Source organism: Geotrypetes seraphini, chromosome 1, assembly GCF_902459505.1.
Source record: "Geotrypetes seraphini chromosome 1, aGeoSer1.1, whole genome shotgun sequence".
NCBI lineage: Eukaryota > Metazoa > Chordata > Amphibia > Gymnophiona > Dermophiidae > Geotrypetes > Geotrypetes seraphini.
Window position 1 is genome coordinate 407,768,791 of NC_047084.1, and position 22,063 is coordinate 407,790,853.

At 42.9% G+C, this 22,063-nt stretch overlaps 1 protein-coding gene and 1 long non-coding RNA gene across 2 annotated transcripts in view; one reads left to right on the forward strand and one right to left on the reverse strand.

Annotated features, from left to right (window-relative positions):
* Positions 1-7,083, forward strand: part of SPINK4 (serine peptidase inhibitor Kazal type 4) — a 56,479-nt gene extending 49,396 nt beyond the window's left edge. The window contains exon 4 of the mRNA XM_033918321.1: positions 6,642-7,083. Coding sequence (XP_033774212.1) covers positions 6,642-6,687 — 46 coding nt within the window. The 3' untranslated portion in view covers positions 6,688-7,083. The remainder of the gene's footprint in view (positions 1-6,641) is intronic.
* Positions 7,084-9,136: 2,053 nt separating this feature from the next.
* The window catches only part of LOC117347414, a 32,128-nt gene continuing 19,201 nt past the window's right edge, over positions 9,137-22,063 (reverse strand). The window contains exon 2 of the long non-coding RNA XR_004536787.1: positions 9,137-10,733. This is a non-coding gene — a long non-coding RNA (uncharacterized LOC117347414). The remainder of the gene's footprint in view (positions 10,734-22,063) is intronic.

Here is a 22,063-nt window from a genome sequence, read left to right on the forward strand (position 1 = left end):
GACCTTTGTTTTCACTTTTTATTTTAATGTATTTTTTTTTCTGGGAACTTATCAGTATTTTTTAGAATGGGAACAAAAATGGAAGAGAATTAATGTGTGTGGAATGGGGGGGGTTTACTAATTTCTTCAGCTAAATAATTAAATCCACCTCAACCAGACATAGGAGAACTCACGCACCATTCACACACCCTTCAACCAAAATCGTCAAAAGAAAAAAAAAACTGTTCGACAACCTCCTAACACTCGACCCCCAACTCTACAACCTATTGACCTCGACCACAGACTACAAAACCTTCAAAAAAGAAATAAAAATCCTTCTATTAAAAAAACACATACAACTGAACTAACACAATCAGAACTGTCCCAAGCATCACCTGCAACTACTCCATATGTACTTCTGATGTCATGACAATTCAGACATAATTTATGTTGTTTGGAATAATGGTTACATATATGAGGTTCAATAAAAGAAAATTTTCACTGCCTGTTTCTATTATGACTATTTATTCCGTTTCATGGTTATTACAAAAAATATTTTTTTACATGGGGGGGTGTCAAAAAATGATGGGCCCTGGGTGCCACATACCCTAGTACGCCACTGGCAAGGAAGCTCACTCCCTCCTGCCTATAGGGCCGCATGCTGCATTTTGAGCTATTTTGAGCCAATCAGGGACTTCGGCCTCTCCCACTGCATCCCAAAATGCATTGGGAGGGGGAAGCCTTGTCATTTGCAGCAAACAGCCCTATAGGCAGGAGGGAGTGTGCTTCCCTCCTGCCATTTTCTCATCTGAAGGTACATGGGATTCCAGGGATGTGGGAGTGGAGCGCAGGAATGCTTGGGGGGGGATATGGGGGGCAGAGATGTTGGGGGAGGTCCGGGATGTCAGGGGGATGTGGGAGATGTCAGCTGAGCCGCCAGATATCCCTGAAACCAACTCAGCTGATATGGATTCCTCTGCCATGATCAACTGATGAGAAGCCTATGGGTTTTGGGGTTTTTTCTGTGATAGGAGAGGGTCGTAACCACTGGGGGAGTAAGGGGGGGGCATGCCTTACATTCTCCAGTGGTCTTCTTGTCAGTTTGGGCACCTTTGTGGATCTTAGACACAATTCAAACAGGTCTAACTACCAGCATCTAAGTTCCCTCTAGGAAAGCTTTGATTATGGCTGTGATACATCCAGTTTGAAGCCCGCCCGATTCCCACCCATAACACACCTCCCAACACGCCCCTTTGATCTCTGGAGGCACAGCAGCTTACAAGTGCTGCTGCACGTCCCTGCTATTAGGATGTCCGAATGCTGACTTAGGCTGGTATTTGGACTTTTTAAAGTTTTGATCATGAGCCCCATAGTGTGGGTTCAGGGCTGGTTGAGCATCATGGAATATAGGTATACAGACTAAAAATCACCACAATATTGTTCAGTCCTAAATGACTTTATTGATTTTGTGTGAAAGTAATCCAGTTTTATATACAGCATACAAAGAAAGTACATCCATGGAAGTGAGCCTTGATGATGTACACAGGCAGATAGAAAAACTTAAAACTGACAAATCCCCGGGTCCGGACGGAATCCATCCCAGGGTTCTGAAGGAATTAAAGGAGGAGATAGCGGAACTACTGCAGCAAATTTGCAACCTATCCTTGAAAACAGGCATGATCCCGGAGGATTGGAAGATAGCCAATGTCACGCCCATCTTTAAAAAGGGATCAAGAGGTGACCCGGGAAACTACAGACCAGTGAGTTTGACCTCGGTTCCGGGGAAACTGACGGAAGCACTGATTAAAGAACACATCGATGAACATCTGGAAAGAAACGAACTTTTGAAAACAACCCAACATGGTTTCTGCAGGGGGAGATCGTGCCTAACGAACTTATTGCACTTCTTCGAAGGAATTAACAAACGGATGGACAGAGGAGACCCCATAGACATCATATACCTTGATTTCCAAAAAGCCTTTGACAAGGTGCCTCACGAACGTCTACTCCGGAAACTGAAGAACCATGGAGTGGACGGAGACGTACATAGATGGATCAGAAACTGGTTGGCGGGTAGGAAACAGAGGGTAGGGGTGAAGGGCCACTACTCGGACTGGACGGGGGTCACGAGTGGTGTTCCGCAGGGCTCAGTGCTCGGGCCGCTGCTATTTAATATATTCATAAATGATCTAGAAACAGGCACGAAGTGTGAGATAATAAAATTTGCGGACGATACAAAACTATTTAGTGGAGCTGGGACTAAAGAGGAATGCGAAGAATTGCAAAGGGACTTGAACAAATTGGGGGAATGGGCGGCGAGATGGCAGATGAAGTTCAACGTTAAGAAATGCAAAGTAATGCATGTTGGAAACAGAAACCCGAGGTACAACTATACGATGGGAGGGATATTATTGAATGAGAGCAACCAAGAAAGGGATTTGGGGGTAATGGTGGACATGACAATGAAGCCGACGGCACAGTGCGCAACAGCCGCTAAGAAAGCAAATAGAATGCTAGGCATAATCAAGAAGGGTATTACAACAAGGACAAAAGAAGTTATCCTGCCATTGTATCGGGCGATGGTGCGCCCGCTTCTGGAATACTGCGTCCAATATTGGTCTCCGTACCTTAGGAAGGATATGGCGTTACTCGAGAGGGTTCAGAGGAGAGCGACACGCTTGATAAAAGGGATGGAAAACCTCTCATACGCTGAGAGATTGGAGAAACTGGGTCTCTTTTCCCTGGAGAAGAGGAGACTTAGAGGGGATATGATAGAGACTTATAAGATCATGAAGGGCATAGAGAGAGTAGAGAAGGACAGATTCTTCAAACTTTCGAAAAATAAAAGAACAAGAGGACACTTGGAAAAGTTGAAAGGGGACAGATTTAAAACGAATGCTAGGAAGTTCTTCTTTACCCAACGAGTGGTGGACACCTGGAATGCACTTCCAGAGGGAGTAATAGGGCAGAGTACAGTACAGGGGTTTAAGAAAAGATTGGACAATTTCCTGCTGGAAAAGGGGATAGAGGGGTATAAATAGAGGATTACTGCACAGGTCCTGGACCTGTTGGGCCGCCGCGTGAGCGGACTGCTGGGCATGATGGACCTCAGGTCTGACCCAGCAGAGGCATTGCTTATGTTCTTATGTTCTTATATCTGATTACCAACAACATGTTATTTTGGGAAGGGCATATTATATACTCATGCCACCATAAAAAGATTTAGACATCCACCCCTCTGAGCTTTTACATTGGAAGGTACTTTAAAACCTTGTCTTTCAGCAGTTTGGTCCCACTCTATGGGTTTTTAGCTCAGCAAGAACCAGCTTCCTTTGTGCTGCTGCACTATGAACACAATTTGTAATTACCAAGGATTTTCTCCATTTTTATATCCCTATCCAACTCATTTAGTTCAGTCATTATATTAATAGTTCTTATCTGGGAGCCATACACTAGGGCTCTTTCCAGAAGCATAGAGTTATGTCCAGTAGGTGCTGCCCTTGTGCAATATCTAGAACTCCCCCCCCCCCCCTCACACAGGTGCTATGAACAACTCTAGCCAATATTCAGCATTATTTGTTTGGTCACTGCCAATTTTCAGCGGCTCATTGACTAAGGCAACCCATCTAAAAAGCAGGTCTATCTTTGGCTGCTAAGCCAGCCCCTAAATATCAGATTTAGCCCCTAAATATCAGATTTCAAACGTACGGACTTTAATAAAATGGGAGAGCACCTGAAGAAAGAGCTGTTAGGATGGGAGGACATAAGAGAAATGGAAAGACAGTGGTCTAAGATGAAAGGAGCAATAAAAATGGATACAGACCTTTATGTGAAGAAAATAAAAATAAGAGAAAAAGGAAACCGATATGGTTCTCCAAACTAGTGGCGGAGAAAATAAAGGCAAAAGAGTTGGAGTTTCTGAAATATAAAAATAACCAAGAAGAGGAGTATAGAAAGGACTACTGGGTGAAACTGAAAGAAGCTAAGAGAAAGATACGTCTGGCGAAAGCAAAGGCGGAAGAGCAAAAGGCTAAAAATGTAAAAAAGAGAGACAAAAGTTTTTTCTGATATATTAGTGAAAAGAGGAAAATGAAAAATGGAATTGCTAAACTAAAAGATGCTGGGGACCGATATGTGGAGAGTGATGAGGAAAAGCAAACATGCTAAACAAATACTTCTGTTGTGTGTTCACGGAAGAAAATCCCAGCGAAAGACCAAGATTGTCTGGCAAAGTTACACAAGAAAATGGATTAGACTCTGCGGAGGAAAGTGTTTATGAACAACTTGAAAAATTGAAGGTGAACAAAGCGATGGGACCAGATGGGATCCATCCCAGGATACTGAAGGAGCTCAGAGAGGTTCTGGTGAGTCCTATTAAAGACCTGTTCAACAAATCTCTGGAGATGGGAGTGGTTCCTGGGGATTGGAGAAGAGCAGATGTGGTCCCTATTCACAAAAGTGGTCACAGAGATGAAGCGGGAAACTACAGGTTGGTAAGACTCACTTCGATTGTTGGAAAAATAATGGAAGTGTTGCTGAAAGAAAGGATAGTGAACTTCCTAGAATCTAATGGGTTACAGGATCCAATGCAACATGGCTTTACTAAAGGTAAATTGTGCTAAATGAACCTGATTGAATTTTTGATTGGGTAACCAGAGAACTGGATCGAGGACATATACTAGATGTCATTTACTTAGATTTCAGCAAAGCCTTTGACACGGTTCCTCATAGGAGGCGCTTGAACAAACTTGAAGGGCTGAAGTTAGGACCCACAGCGGTGAACTGGATTAGAAACTGGTTGTTGGACAGACGCCAGAGGGTGGTGTTAATGGAAGTCGCTCGGAGGAAGGAAAGGTGAGTAGTGGAGTCCCTCAGGGTTTGGTGCTGGGGCCAATCCTGTTCAGTATGTTTGTGAGTGACATGAAAAAGGTTCTGAAAAATTTAGAGGAATGGTCTAATATCTGGCAACTAAAATTCAATGCAAAGTAATGCATTTGGGGATTAATAATGGGAAGGAACCGTATGTGCTGGGAGGTGAGAGGCTGATATGCATGGATGGGGAGAGGGACCTTGGGGTGATAGTGTCTGAAGATCTAAAAGCGAAAAAACAGTGTGACAAGGCGGTGGCAGCTGCTAGAAGGATGTTGGGCTGTGTAAAGAGAGGTGTAACCAGTAGAAGAAAGAAGGTGTTGATGCCCCTATACAGGTCATTGGTGAGACCCCACTTGGAGTTCTGTATTCAGTTTTGGAGACCATATCTGGCGAAGGACATAAGAAGATTTGAAGCGGTCCAGAAGAGGGCAACAAAAATGAAAGGAGGTTTGTGCCAAAAGACGTATGAAGAGAGACTGGAAGATCTGAATATGTATACCATAGAGGAAAGAGGGACAGGGGAGATATGATTCAGACGTTCAAGTACTTGAAAGGTATTAACGTAGAACAAAATATTTTCCAGAGAAAGGAAAATGATAAAAACCAGAGGGCATAATTTGAGGCTAAGGGGTGGAAGACTCAAAAGCAATGTAAGGAAATTCTTCTTTACGGAGAGGATGGTGGATGCCTGGAATGCGCTCCCAAGAAAGGTGGTGAAGAAAACGGTGACAGAGTTAAAAAAAACCATGGGATGAACACAGAGGATCTAGAATCAGAAAATATTTTATTTATTTATTTTTAAAATTTATATACTGTTTAAACCTAAACTGTTTACATATCATTACATACATAATTCAGTAAGACAAATAAAATCAAACAAGCAAATATTGAAGACCTAAGGCCAGTACTGGTCAGACTTGCATGGTCTATGTGTGTATATGGTTGTTTGGTTGAGGATGTGTTGGGGAGGGCTTTGATGGCTGGAATGGTGTAGATGGGCTGGAGTGAGCTTTGACAGAGAGTTCAGTAGTTGGAACCTAAGCACAGTACTGGGCAGAGTTTGGATTCTTGCCCAGAAATATCTAAGAAGAAGAAATAAAATTTAAATTGAATCATGTTGGGCAGACTGGATGGACCATTTGGGTTTTATCTGCCGTCATCTACTATGTTACTATGCTTGGCTGATTAAGTCCACGGTGGCTCCAGAAAGTCAATGCCTCCCACAGTCTGAATATAGGGGCCACTGTCTTTGCAGCCTTAAAGTCTTGGCTTGGGAATCAGGTAGCTTCATGAGCACTAATTACTGAGCCACTGGGTGTGTGTTCTCTAACCTTTTTATAAGAAACTGTATATGAAATTATGACAAAACTTGCAAAATATTGGCATAACCTGTGTGAGAAATGATGGATGGTGAAATACTGTGTCATGAAATAGGAGCTCTGACTCCTTATTAAATTGTAAACATTTAAAAAAAAAAAAATCCTTCCTACCCAACTCAAAACAGCATGCTTAAATGAAACAAGTTGCTTCTCTAGCCTCAAGGACCTAAAGTAAGATTCACTAAACACTTAACCTTGGTGCTTCTCCTTTCACTGGTTGATATTGTTGCAAGAGTGGCAATTGCCTTCCTTGTCTCCCTGGTTCTCTGGGCATCAGTATATCTTCTTTGTGTGTCTTATACCACAGTCTAAACTACAGTCTAAGTTTCAGGGCCATTAACTTTTCAGTTGTTTTAATGATCACACTTCATTAATGCACTAATAAATATTTTTTCTCTAACATTTTTCTAGGAGAACCAAGCAAGAAATCCAAATCAGAAGCAAAAGACCATGTTAGATGAGCCACTTTAGAGCACCAGAGACAACCTTCAGCTATTTAAATAGCTTCCAGCTCAGATGATTAAAAATAAGAAAACAAATTATTATTTCAACTTGTTCAGTGACTAATAAAGCAATATTTAAATTCAGATATGAAATTGACTTCAAAGCTTTGTTACAGCATTGAAAAGAGGGGGAAATATAATTCTTATGTTTCTGAGAATATTGAGGGGCAAATTCTATAAAGGACATCTAAAAGTTAGGTATCATATAGACGTCCAGCAGCAAAACGCTCAGCACGATTCTATTAAGCATAGACGCACAATAGAAAATTGCGCTCAGTGAATTTAAGCGCATCTATATTGTTAGGCGTCCTTTACAGAATCGAGTGTTTTTATGTGCTATTTAGGCATGTTTTGTAGAATCGCTCTTTAGGACAGCGTTTAATAACGTAATCATGTTTTAGCATCATGATGTCATTAGAACGGCGATTTTATGTTGTTCTGTATTTCCCACAAAATGACATGCTAATGGCAGCCTAACTTCACAGAGACTCCAGGCTGCTGGCCAGGCTCTTTCTCCCCAAAGAACATCACTTTCTTGTCCTCCCAGGCCAGAGAATGGCCTGGGAGAGACTTACAAGGAGGTACAACAAGCGTGCCTCCTTCCCTCGTGCTGTAAGTATCAGTGTAGCTAACCAGCTACAAATAATAATGTTAAAAACACTTTCTTGTTTAAACCTGTATAAATAACCTGTACAAACCTGTATAATATCCTTTTTATAAACACTTGCCAATGGAGCACTATTGGGATTTGATCTTACAACCTCAGACTCTTGAGGAAGCAGCTTTAATACTGAGCCACTGCTCATTTACACTATCTCTCTCTGTCCCAGGTGCAAGTTATGGAGGTTATTTAGTGCCACCAATATGTAATATGCAGAAAAACGTGGAGGGGCATAATAAAAAAAAACGTCTAAGTCCCTTTTTGGCCTAAGGCCTTAAACATTGAAAGTAGAAGCAGGGAAAATGTCAATAATAAAAAAAACGTCCTTTTTTTGATAATGGTCTGCCTCTACATTCAGCTGTTTAAATGCCCAGACCACCACTATGTCTACACTTATCCCCCCATGACGTCTACACTTATACCCCATAATGAACCAAAAAAACGCCTAAGCCCCAAACGTCCAACACAAGGGCTCTTAGGCGAAGGAGGAGCCAATCCTTCGCCTAAAAGCTGAATTCTGTAACCAGTGTCTGTCAAAAACAACACTGGTTACAGAATCCCCCCACCTTAAAACGATCCGGGCAGGAGAGAGCCCAAGCCCTCCAGGCCCACGGCACCCCAAACCCCCGACTATGTTCAGGGCAAGAGGGAGCCCAAGCCCTCTTGCCCCGCCAACTCCCCGACAGCATCGGGGCAAGAGGGAGTCCAAGCCCTCATGCCCCGGCGATCATCGGCACCCCCCCATTACGTTTGGGCCAGGAGGGAGCACATGTGCCTAAGGCCCCACCCACAGGAGGGGCCTAAGGTTCCAGGGCCTATTCTGGTTGGCCCAGGCACCTTAGGCCCCCACCTGTGGGCGGGGTTTCAGAAGCCTGGGCCAATCCTGCCCCATTCTGCAGCTGGCTGGCCTGCCGGACGGGCGGGCTTGGCACCCGTCCGTCCGGCCAACATTTACCAGATATGGGGAGTGGGATTGGGGGTGGGGGGGTCGTGGGGTCGGTGGGGGGTTGCGGGTTGGCGGGGGGGCAGATCGTGGGTTCAGGGGGGGCAGTCGGGGGGATGTGTCGAGGGCAGGAGGGCCTGGGATCCCTCCTGCCCGTATTGTATTGGGGGGTGGGGGTCCGCCTGGGCAGGAGGGGTTGGGCTCCCTCCTGCCCGATATTGTAGGGGGTGGGGGGCGAGAGGCCAGAAGGGCTTGGGCTCCATCCTGGCCCAAACATAATGGGGGAGGTGCCGACGATCGCCGGAACAAGAGGGCTTGGGCTCCCTCTTGCCCCGATATTGTCAGGGGGGAGGGGGTGATGCATCGCAGCAGGAGAGATTGGGCATCTCTCCTGCCATGGGTCGCAGCAGTTCGGGTAGAGGGGTGATCGCATCGCGGTAAGGGAGATGAAGCATCTCTCCTGCCGCGATGGTTGCGGTGGGTGGGTGGGTAGGATGCCGGGCCGCTGAACTGATCGTGCCAGCTGCAATCAGCTGAGCGGCTCCTTTTTCGGCACTTAGACCTGTTTTGACTTTGTCTAAGTCAAAAAGATATAAGTGCCGACTAGGCAACCTGCCTAAGGTTTTTGTTAAACCTGCTGCACGCCTAGGTGTAGGTTGGCCCACCTCCTGCCCACCACCAGCCCTTTCCTCTCCTCTAAACACGTCTCTTTTCTCTCTGTGCGTTTAGTGGCAGGGGAAAGGCCTAAGCTGGTTTTAGATACATCTAAAACCAGCTTTGGTTATGGGTACTTGGACGATCAGGCTTTTTGATCGTCCAAGTAGCCATTTAGGACACTTTTTAGACTTTTTTTTTTTATTATTATGAACCCCATAGCTTTCAAGAGTCCTCATGGAATCAAAGCTCTCTCTTTAGCTATGTTTTTCTGCATATTACATTCTATGGAGAAAACTGCTATATTTAAGAACTGTTAGATTTAAACGTTTTCACTGATACACGATTGATTTACTTGATTCCAAACTTGCACTTGGCACTTTACTATTTATTGATTGTTTTATATATGAAAGACACTTTGATATTTAAAAGGTTCATGGGGAGACTGAATGTGATGTTTGTGGGTATAATCCTATAGGGCACTTTGTGCGCTCTTGCGCTGAGCATACACCAAGATGAACTCCTTTGGAGCTTTATCTCTCAGGAAGTTCCCAGGACTGATTAGTCTCCCTGTGTTAACCATTCTACAAATTAATTTTTCTTAATTTTTTTTGAATAGAGTGAGTGCTGGTGCATAGTTGGAATACAAGGAACTGAAGCAGGTCTGTGTGAGTGTACTATATTTGCAATTGACTCCTTCATATTTATAAAGAACTTTAGGCTTTTTGATATTTGGGGGTTATATTTTCTATCACATGTTACATGAGAAAACCAGAGGATTATATAGTATAAGTACTAAACATGAAAAATATATAAAAATAACCTATTTGAAGGAAATAAAGTTATAGTATGTATCTTTTATTTTGGAGGGAGGAGATATCTATCCAATATGACATACAGCAGTTTCATAGCACAGACATTTCTTGGACCGGTTTAATAACTCAGGCCCCAGTGCTCAAAAACTTGCCTTGCAAGTAGGACTGGTTTTAGCCAGTTTTACTTGCAAGGCAGTTCAGCCTCCAGTGCTCAAAAAAGTTCTCAGGAGCTTTTACCAATCATGGTAATAGTAAAAGATGTCATTTTAAATTCAACACTCAATTAAAGTCAGGTGCTTTCCCAAGGTTATAAAAACTCATGTCTGGTTCTTGGATCAGAAGGACAAGAGATAGATTCCCAATAGCTGGGTGGAGGATCTTCTGGAATGGTGAGAGAATGACCAGGGCAAGGGGCAGAATCCAAATAATAGTGGTGAAGCTGGTGGCTGTGATTTGAAGAGTTCTTCATATGATCTGTGGAGGTTTCTGTAGGTGATGCTGGCATGCCCATGTTAAAGTGTGGATTTATTACAGAGATAGAGTACTCATCATTGACTCTTCCCAGGCAGTCGCCATTTGGCTGGTTTCTCTTGTGCTTTTCTCTTGCCCATACCCAAAGTGCCCAATATGCCAAGAGGGTGACAAAAAAGAGACCAATGCCAATACCCAGAAGTATTGGTCCTATTGAAAAGCCCAAGTTCAAAATGCCAAAAATGAAAATAATAGCAGCTCCTCCCAAAAGTAGACCAGCCACTGAGTTAATCAAAACAAAAAGGGAAGAACAACACACACTTCTTTGATTGCTACAAATGCTGTCATCTCTTTCTCCTTCCTGAGTTGCCATGCAGAATCCTATTCCTCTATTTTCAACCTGTGAAGATTGAAGTTCTAAAATGGAACTGAAGATTTTGTTCTCCCTGTTCTCACCTTCAAAAAAGAAACAAACAAAAAAAACAACAACAAGGGAATTTATTGCCTCTTATCATCTGTTGGTCATGAATATATCCAATAAGAAAACACAAAAGGAACCAGAAATGCAACTTTTATTTGATAAAACACAATTAATACTAAATAATCTCAAGAGAGAGTAATGCAAGCTCCAAATGATAGAAAAGATGACTCAAATGCATAAAACAAAGAGAATATTGCTAATTTCTGAGGTTGCTTGTGCGAGTGAGTGAACAAGATTTATGATAATTGGTTTGCTAGGAGTCTGTGAGGGGCATTTTCAATATGATGTCCAAATCTGATTTTAGCCATTTTTGAAAAAAAAAAAAAAAAATGCCCATAAATCCAGTGGCAAACAATGGTCATTTTCAAACCAGAAAAACATCTATCTTCTTTGTTCAAAAATCACCATATTTTAGATGTATTTGTGCTCAGTGCATCTATCTTTTCAGGCCATTGTCAAACAAAAAAGCATCCAAGGGAAAAATCCTCAAAAACAAGCCATTGGGATGTCTGTGGGCCAGCAGTCTTACTAGACTGGCCACACAGACATCCAGGTAGAGAAGTGGAGTAGCCTAGGGGCACTGTAGTGAACTTCACGTAAAAGGTCCCAGTCCCAGATCACATCATAACCCCCTTATATTGTATGGTGATCCCTCCGGAAATAGCAATAAAATGTACTGTAACCAACTATATAACACACTACACTAGTTCTTATGCCTGCAGCTGTCATCTATATGTAGGTTCAGTAGGTATTTTGTGGGTTTGGGGGCATTCACACTTTCTACTACAAGTGCACCAGTTAGAGTGGAATTTGGGCCTGGTTCCTTTCTTTATAGTCCTCTGCACCAAAACATCCTATTTTTTGCCATGGACTTTTTTATAATGTTCCATTATTGCAGAAAAACATACAAATCATAAGCCCACCCTAGTCCCACCCAAAACACATTAACTTGAGATTTAGATGAACTATGGAGACAAACTTTACAAATGAGTTTCAAAAATAGTGATTTGGACATGTCTGAAAAAAAAAAAAGTTTATCATGTATTTCGTGCCATATTTTGGATGTTTTTCTGTTTTGAAAATGAGCCCCTGTGTATCTGAAAACTTAAAAATGCAAATAGATTGTTAGATTGATTTTGTATGCAAAATTGAAAGTGTAAAAACGGAGGAGGATTATGAATTGAGGGGGTCTATTACCAAAGATTAGAACATGTCATCTGCCAAAGGACATACTTTATTCCTGTGGGCTCTGCTGCAGATAATGCAGCTCATTTTCAAAGCACTACCATAGGTTACATTGTGAATATAATCGCGATATATCTTATATGCATGTAGGTTGAAGTGTCCCGATAAAGTTCTTGTATGGCACCAGTGCCTCATGTACACTCACTTATGTACACAGCTCAACACTACTTATACTTTATTTTTTAAATTGGCAATCTAGATATATGAGGCTAATACCTTTTTATCCCTGTTTACCTTTTACTGTTATTTATTTTTCATTTTTATTACTGTATTCCATGCTACCGATCCAGGGCAAGCAGTGGCTTCCCCCATGTCTTTCTCAATAACAGACTATGGCTTTTTCCTCCAGGAACTTGTCCAAACCTTTCTTAAAACCAGCCATGCTATCTGCTCTTACCACAAACTCTGGCAATGCGTTCCAGAGCTTAACTATTCTCTGAGTGAAAAAAAATTTCCTTCTATTAGTTTTAAAAGTATTTCCCTGTAACTTCATCGAGTGTCCCCTAGTATTTGTAATTTTTGACGGAGTGAAAAATCAATCCACTTGTACCCGTTTTACTCCACTCAGGATTTTGTAGACTTCAATCATATCACCCTTCAGCCATCTCTTTTCCAAGCTGAAGAGCCCTAACCATTTTCCTCATATGAGAGGAGTTCCATCCCCTTTATCATCTTGGTCACTCTTCTTTGAACCTATTCTAGCGCCACTATATCTTTCTTGAGATAAGGAAACCAGAATTGAACACAATTCTCCAGATAAGGTCGCACCATGCAGTGATACAGGGGCATTATAACATTCTTAGTCTTGTTAACCATCCCTTTTTAAAATAATTCCTAGCATCCTGTTTGCTTTTTTGGCTCCGCCGCACATTGGGAGAAAGGTTTCATCATATTGTCTACGATGATACCTAGATCCTTTTCTTGGGCGCTAACCTCCAAGGTGAACCCTAGCATCCGGTAACTGTGATTCAGGTTATTCTTCCCAATGTGCATCACTTTGCATTTGTCCACATTAAATTTTATCTGCCATTTGATGCCCAGTCTTCCAATTTCCTAAGGTCCGCCTGCAATTTTTCACAATCCGCATGCATTTTAACAACTTTGAACAGTTTAGTGTCACCTGCAAATTTAATCACCTCACTCATTGTTCCAAGTTCCAGATCATTTATAAATAAGTTAAATAGCACCAGTCCCAGTATAGACCCCTGCGACACTCCACTCCACTGTTTACTCTCCTCCATTGAGAAAAATGTTTAAATATGAACACTTTTGTTTGTTCAATAGCTTTCTTCACACATATATAAACTCTGGTATATCTTATCAGATATATAGCTGTGCACACATCACAACTCTGCATGGTTCATGACACATTTTCATTTTTATCACAATAGAAGTATCAGCATGTTCAATTGCTCATTAGTTTTTTAAGGTCAATTCACTCTAATATTAATTTTATATGTTTGCATAATTTTGGATATAATTTCATGCTCATTATAATAACATCAGCATGTTCCTTCACCTATTAGTTTTTAATACCTACATACTCTAAAAGTCCCCTTTAATATAGTTTGCACTTTTTCAGATATGTATGATATAGATTATACTTCATCACCTTGAAGTCTCTGTGCTTTTTCACTATTTATTTATTATTTCAATGCGCAGCACCTTATCATGTCTATCACTATCCACACTTAGTCTCATATGTACCACTACCTCTCACACACATTTTACTTTTTAATTTAAGGACACCTGAGGAAGGCTTAATATAGCCAAAACACAGACTTTGTTGGGTCCCATGGTTCTTTAAGCATATTTGGTTGCATTGGTTTGTACCAAAAACTTTTGTTGTGGAGAATTTTGACTTAATTTGGATTGTTCAATAAAGCAAGTTCATCTGGATCATTAGTCTCACTTGCCTGCTATTTTCTGCACGTCACCTGTGTTTGTGGGACTTAGGGAAAACTTAACATGCTTTTAATGTAGTCTCTAAACCTGCTCCAGCCAGTTTAGTGGGGCAGTATTTTACTGGCCAATTATCAGAACGGCTCCCCATGTTCTTTTCCGAGCTTCCTAGCTGTCTCCGACTCTGCCACGCAAATCTAGTACAAAGTCATTAATATTAAAATGAGCACTCCGGGCGATTCTCTATCATTGCTGGGTGATTCCCTAACCTCATTGTAGAATATTTGCAGGCAAAGATTTCTGGCAGGGTCTGAGCTGTCGTAGCCTTACTTTCTGATCAGTGCCTCAGCACTGATTGGCTCAGGCACTGACAGGAAAGTAAGGTTTGACAGCTCCGCAAATTAAAAAGCAAAGAGACCCCAAATTGAAGATCAGCTGGAGGGATGCCCACTCCCTCTTGCCGCCGTCGTCAAACAACTCCCCCGGCACCATCCCTGGCAGAAGGAGGGATGCCCACTCCCTCCCGCTGCAGCCATTGTGTTCCCGACAACCCCACCCATGCCCCAATGCCCCCCGCCCCCTACCTTCTTCATGAAGGTCAACCAGAAGGATGCCTACTTCCTCCGTCTGGCAGGCCTGCCTCTTCAAAATGGTGAGCCTTTCCCTTCCTGGAGGGACCTAAGGCTCTAATTGGCCCAGGTGCCTAAGGCCTCTCCCATGGGAGGGCAAATCAGAGCCTTAGGCCCCTCCCTGGTACATCCAAGGATGCACTGGGAAGGCTCGCCATTTTGAAGAGTATGAATCCCTCTGGCTGGCCTTTGTGAAAAAGGTAGGGGGGTAGGAGCACGGGGGGTTGTAAGGGGCTTGACAGTAGCGGCGAGAGGGAGTGTCGGGGGGTGTCGCTGCCGGTGGGGTGTCGGGGGGGGGGGGTTGTTTGACTGCAACGGTAGAAGTGGGCATCCCTCCTCCTGCTGGGGGTGTGTGTCAGTGGGGGCTGTTTCACAGCAGCAGTGGGAGGGAGTGGATATCCCTCCCACTGTTGGGAGTTGTTTTACGCTACTGGGGGAGGGGTATCGGGGGCTGTTTGATGGCAGTGGGAAAGAGTGGGCATCCCTCCTGCCGATCTTCAATTTGGGGTCTTTTCTTTTTTTATTTGCAGGTACAGTATATTCTGTACAAATTGCAATCACTATCACCAGTGACTCATCCCATGCAAATTTAGCGACTCCTCCACATGGTTTATTAAGAATGACTCCTCTTTTTGAAATTGTTATAAAAGTGTCCGCGTCAGCAGCCTGTTGGATTTTACTGCGAACATTAGAGAATCTTCCTTTTAGTAGTTTCTCTTTCTTGTTTATGTTCTGCTGACGTCAGGATCTTATTTTTGTTCTTTTCATTTTATTCCCTTTTGTTTCTTTGTTGGTAATGTATGTGTACCCCTAAGTTTTGTTGAGTATTCTTGATTACTGTAACATCATATATTTGGGTGCTTTCAAGAAAATCCTAAGAAAATTGAGGGTGGTTCAGAATACAGCTCTCCGCCTTATTTTCGACCTAAAAAAATGGGAACATGTTACCCCCTTTTATCAAAAGCTCCACTGGCTGTCATTGGAATCCAGAGTTTTGTTTAAGTTCTCATGCATTAGCTACAAAACAGTATTTGGCATGCTACCGAGTTATCTTATCCCTCATTTTACATTGAGTTACACTAACAAGAGTTCTCGAAGAATACACTTGTTTGCATATCCCTCAATAAAATTATGTCATTACAAAAGGTTCCTTGAAAGAACCTTTTCTTTTCAGGTGGCCAAACTGAATTCATGGCTTGCCAATACTGTGTTAAAAGTCTCCTCTTATCCTGATTTTAGAAAACAGATAAAAACTCAATTATTCAACAGATTGGGTTCTTAATGTATTTTATTATTTTAACATTTTTTATTCCATTTTAAAATTGCTTGTATCTTTTTTATATTGTATGTATTTCTCTCTATATTGTATGCATATAACTTGCCGAATCTCAAATGATTTGCATTGTTTGTACTATGCTTAATTGTTGTGAACCGCCTAGAATTTTCGGGTATGGCGGTATATAAAAATAAATTAGTAGTAGTATTATTGCATTGTTTGATTCTATTCAGATATTGCTGTGGCATTATAACAATAAAATAAATTATTGACCCCCCCCCAAAAAAAAAATATTAAGATCAACCCAGCAAAGCACTACATCTATGGTCAACTAAAAGGTGGGAAGATGTGCGCAAAGTAGAGAATGATGGGAAAAATTAGTCCCCCATCCCCATGAACTCATCCCTGTCCCTACCCAATTCAAGAACTATAGAGACTGGCTGATAACATTAAGATTACAGAAGTTAAGGGTTAACTGAATAGCCTCATACAATTGCCAGTATAACTCCGAGTGAGTTCAACAGTGCTTGGCCATTCAGAGGAGTCCTTGTTTTTCAGTACAAAACCTGAGGAGATCTATCAGTGAAGCTGTAAACTATCCAGTAAAAAGCTATACACTTCTCCCTCCGTATTTGCTGTGATAGGGGATTAACAGAACTGCAAATACTGAAAAACTGCAAATAACTTTTTTATGTATTTGCTCTTTTCTATTAAAAACCATTGTGAATATGGTGAAACCACGAATAACATGGTAGGAGACCTGGCCTGTTTCTGAAGGAGAGGCAAAACACGGTGAACAAAGTGCTGGGAATCAGCGATTTTCTCTGTAAACACTTGGAATCAGCAATTTTTCTATGCAAGCTGATGTAATTTGGGGGGAAGGAGCCAGCAAGCTAAAAACTGTGAATAATCGAAACCGTGAATGCTGAAACCGCGAATACGGAGGGAGAAGTGTAGTTAGCATACCCCCATTCTATACTTTTCTGCTCTCTACTTCCTCCTGAAGACCTGCCTTGCCCCCTACTAATTCTTTCCCCCATTAGATTTCTTCGCACTTTACCTTAGTCAGGCTAGGCACATCCATCCCTCATACTTCCTAAGCAGATTCATTGTACATTTCAAAATTTTTATCCTCACCCTTCCTGGCAAAGATCATATTCCTGTTCCCTCTTCCCATAGCTCCAGACATCATTCATATCTAAAACTCAGACTGAAATACAATGAAAGATTAGGTTACTCACCTCTGTTAATCTTCCTTCTTGTAAATAGCCTCTGGCAGCTTCTCCTGAGGGTTCTGCATCTATTCCAGCCTTGGCTGCAGAACTTACAAATAAATCCATCCCCCTCTGCAATGTCATCTCTCAGGACACTCCCCTCTAAGCTCAGTAGGTAGCAAAGCCAGGAGGATCTAGTACAAACAGGAAACACAAGAAAAAAGAGGGGGTGCAGGAACTCTCCTCTACAAGTCAATTTTGCTCATGATAACCAAATACATAATTAACAAATGCCAAAAAGGCCAAATTTAGCATAAGAAGAAATTTAAACATTTCTAAACTGCAAAACTGAATAATGTTTCGCTATAGAAGACATAGCCTGAAGATCAGAAGGGGCACCACCCTGGGACCTCTCTAACCCCTTAACCTTACATAAAAGGACACTCATGGAATTCGTAAGGCTGGTCAAAGACAAAAATCTAACTTACTAGTTACTGGCAGGCAACCTCTGAATCGGACATAATAGATGGGCGGGTGTGAAGCTTCCAGAGGCTATTTACAAGAAGGAAGATTAACAGAGGTGAGTAACCTAATCTTTCATTCTTGTACAATAACCTCTGGAAGCTTCACCTGAGGGACGTATCAAAGCAGTCCCAACACATCAGGGGGGCCTGATAAGCCCGCCGCCAGGACTGAAGCCACCACATCAAGTCGGTAAAACTTGGTAAAGGTATGAAGAGAGGCCCATGTGGCCGCCCTACATCAGGCGAGATCGCACCCAATTCAGCCCACGAGAAAGCCATTCCTCTGGTAGAGTGAGCCTTAACCCCAAGGGGAGGCTTCTTCCCCGCTGACACATAAGCAGCGGAAATGGCAGCATGGATCCATCGAGAGATGGTAGCCTTGGAAGCAGGCCGACCACGATGCGCAGGGCCCGCCAAAACAAACAGATGATCCGAAAGATGAAAGTCATTTATGGCCTCCAGGAATCTCAAAAGGAGACGCCACACATCCAAAGACCGCAAAACACGGTCCTTAGACTTGGAACCCGACTGAATAAAGGCGGGTAGCCAAACTTCCTGGTTGATGTGGAATGTGGAAACCAATTTTGGAAGAAAAGAAGGCACTGTTCTCAAAATAACAGCAGACTCTGTGATGCGGAGAAGAGGATCTCTGCACGATAGAGCCTGAAGCTCCGACACTCTCCATGCAGAAGTGACCGCCACAAGGAACACAATCTTGATGGTAAGATCTTTCAGAGAAATCCCATCCAGGGGTTCATAGGGCAGATAAGCCAGCGAGTGGAGAACCAGATTCAGATCCCATGTAGGACAAAGCAGTCTCAAGGGAGGCCGCAGCCTCCTGCCCCCCGTAAGAAGCGTACAACGTTTGGGAGAGACGCCAGAGAACCCCTGAGATAAGAGGAACCCAAACACGACAGTCCCGTAATCTGAACATGTAAACTAAACTAAACTAAACCTTGGGTTTATATACCGCATCTTCTCCACAAACATGGAGCTCGGTACAGTTTACAGGAACTCCAATGGAATTATAGAAGTAAGTATAAAGAGAGGTTAGAGGGCTTAGTGTACCAGAGAGGGAAAGAAAAGTTGCATTTTAGAGAATAGCCAAGTTTTAAGATGCTTACGGAATAGTTGAAGGGAGCTCAAGTTACGAAGTGGGGAGGTAAGATTATTCCAGAGCTCAGTGATTCTGAAGGGGAGGAAAGACCCTAGTTTACCAACATGGGAAATGCCTTTTAAAGAGGGGAAGGATAATTTTAGTTTTTGGGCGGATCTGATGGAATTTGGATTTGAGGAATTCCAGGATAATGGAATAAAAGGAGGAAGGATGCCGTGTAGGATCTTAAAGGTTAGGCAGGCACATTTAAAGTGGACCCTGGAGATTACAGGAAGCCAATGGAGCTTGGACAGGAGTGGTGAGACATGGTCAAATTTACTTTTTGAGAAGATAAGCTTAGCCGCGGTATTCTGGATTAGTTGGAGTCTATGGAGGCTTTTCTTTGTTAGGCTTAAGTAGATAGAGCTGCAATAGTCCAATCTGGAAAGGATGGTGGATTGTACGAGGACGGCAAAGTGTTTTTGATGGAAGCAGGATCTCACTTTCCTCAGCATGTGAAGGCTAAAAAAGCATCTTTTTAATCAAGGAATTGAGGTGGTCATTGAAGGATAGAGAGGAATCAATGGTGATGCACAGAACTTTGCTTGAGAACTCCAACTGTGGTGAGGAGCCTGAGGACAATGGGATGGAGGTGGGTAATTGGTCTAATTTAGGGCCGAGCCAAAGTAGTTTTGTTTTGGACTCATTCAGTTTCATTTGTACAGTGAGGGCCCAAGATTGGAGGTTCGTTATACATGAGGAGATGTTCGCTGCGAGATTAGTGAGGTTCGAGTTGGTCTCGAGGAGGACCAGGATGTCATCGGCATAAGTGTAAAATATTTCTAGGAGGGATAGGTGGAGGAGTTTCAGGGAGGACATATAGATGTTGAAAAGAATAGGAGATAGGGGAGAACCTTGCGGGACTCCACATGTCGGTTTCCATAGGGAGGATGAGGTGCAATTCTTGGTAACGGTGTAAGAACGGGAACGTAAGAAATTCGAGAACCAGTCAAGGACTGTAGAGCTAATGCCTATCTCGGAGAGTTGGAAGACTAGAATATCATGATGGACAACGTCAAAAGCTGCAGAAAGGTTGAATTGAAGGAGAACAGCAAATTTATTATGAGAATGAAGTTGTTGAACTTTAGAGATTAGTGAGGCCAATAGGGATTCAGTGCTGAAGTTGGGTCTAAAGCCATATTGATAGGTTAGGAGAATAGAGAATCTGAGAGTTGGGTGGATAAGATAGACTCTAGCAATTTGGTTAGGAGAGAAATATTTGCTATTGGGCGATAGTTGGATGGTGTGGAGGGATCCAGGTCAGCTTTTTTCAGTAGGGGGGTCAACGCAATATGTCCCATTTCTGGGGAGAAAAGGCCCGATAGTAGGGCAGAGTTTATAAGTTTGGTAAGAGCTGAGATGGCCTGTGCGGGAATTTTCTCAAATAGGTAGGATGGGAAAGGGTCCAAGGTACAATTGCAAGATTTCAGTTTCAGGCAGAGTTTAAGGACCTGCGATTCGGATACTTGCTCAAAGGCAGTCCAGGATCTGTTGACTGGGTTAGGGTTGGAGACATTTGGGGTAGGGTTGGGAATGGTGGACACCAGAGTTGTAGGAGACTGCAGACGGGAAGGAGCTTCTTAAGGTGGTGACTTTTCCATTGAAGAAGTTTGCTAGGACATCGGCTGATGGAGAAGAGGGGAGCATATAATAATAATAATAATAATAACTTTATTTTTGTATACGGCAATACCACAAACAGTTCAGAGCGGTTTACAGTGTAATAGACTATACATATACAGTGATGATACAATGTAAGGGAATGTACTATGCAGTTGAGAGCAAGTTACAATGCAGGGGACTGTACATAGTTTAGCATAGGTATTAATACAGCGGAAGACAAAGCAGAATTACAGTGCAGGAGTTTGTACATCTACAGCAGCGATATTTATACAGTGAAAATACTGTTTGAGATAATTAAAGAGTAAGATAGAGGTGGTAGGGTTAGGTTATTTGGGGGGGGAGGGGTTCGAGAAATTTATCATAGAGATAAGATTTGAGGGATTTCCTGAAGTAAGACTAAGATGGGGCAGATGAGATGAGGGTGGTCAGGCAATCTGTCCATCTGCCAGCTTGGAATGAGAGAGTTCTGTTAAGGAATCTTTTGTAGGTGCATCCCTTTGGGGATGGGTAGGTAAACAGATAGGCATTGCGTGTGCGAGTGGTGCCTGGGAACGCAAAGTGGTGAGAGAGATATATTGGTGACAAGCCAGTTAGGGTTTTGAAGCAGAGGCAGGCAAATTTGAAGATGATTCTCACTTCTAGTGGCAACCAGTGAAGTTTTCTGTAGTAAGGGCTGATGTGGTCTGATTTTTTGAGGCCAAAGATTAATCGGACGGCGGTGTTTTGAATGAGTCTTAGACGTTTGATGGTTTTCTTGTAGGAGCCCAAGTATATAATATTACAGTAATCCAGGGTGCTTAAGATTAGGGATTGGACCAGCAGTCTGAAGGAGAGGAAGTCGAAGTAGTGTTTGATGGTGTGGAGTTTCCAGAGGGTATGAAAACATTTTTTGACCTGGGCATTGGTGTGATGTTCGAAGGTCAGGCATTGGTCTAGGATGACTCCAAGGATTTTGATGGTGGGATTAATAGGGTAAGTTAGAGAAGAAACTGCCAGACCCTTCCTGAGGCCAGCCTGCAGGAAGTCCAGAACATGTGCCACCAACAGAGCCATAGGGTCCACTTGAACCATGAGACCCAAGACCTGCAGATACTGCCAAGCCGTTGGGGCCAAAACTGCTAACATGTCCCGAATGGCAATCTGAAGCTTGAGCTTCCTGGGTTCCGGCAGTAACACCCAGTTCCTGCCCATGTGGAACTGTACTCCCAGGTACTCCAAGTCCTGTGTCAGCTTGAGATGACTCTTCTTGAGATTGATCACCCAGCCAAGACTTTCCAGCAATTGCACCACCTGGCGAACTGCCTTGCGGCATTCCCCCAGCGAGGGAGCTCTGATCAGCCAATTGTCTAGGTACAGATGAACTAGTACACCTAGGGAGTGCAAATGGGCAGCAACCACCACCATGATTTTGGTGAAGGATCTGGGTGTTGACACCAGCCCGAAGGGCAGCGCCGCAAACTGGAAGTGCCTCACTAGAATGTGAAATCTCGGATTTCACAGAAGTGAACCTCCACATCCCAATTTTTACGGACCACAGGAGGTTCCTAAGGAAACCAAAAACTCCCCTGGTGCCACCGCTGCCACAACGGAATACACTGTTTCCATCTGGAAAAGCGGAACCCGCAGGAAGGCCTTCAGGTCCAGAATAGGTCTGCTGTCTTCGGAGTCTTTCTTTGGCACAATGAAGTATATTGAGTATCTCCCGGAACTCAAGTTTCTGCTTGGAATGGGCTCTA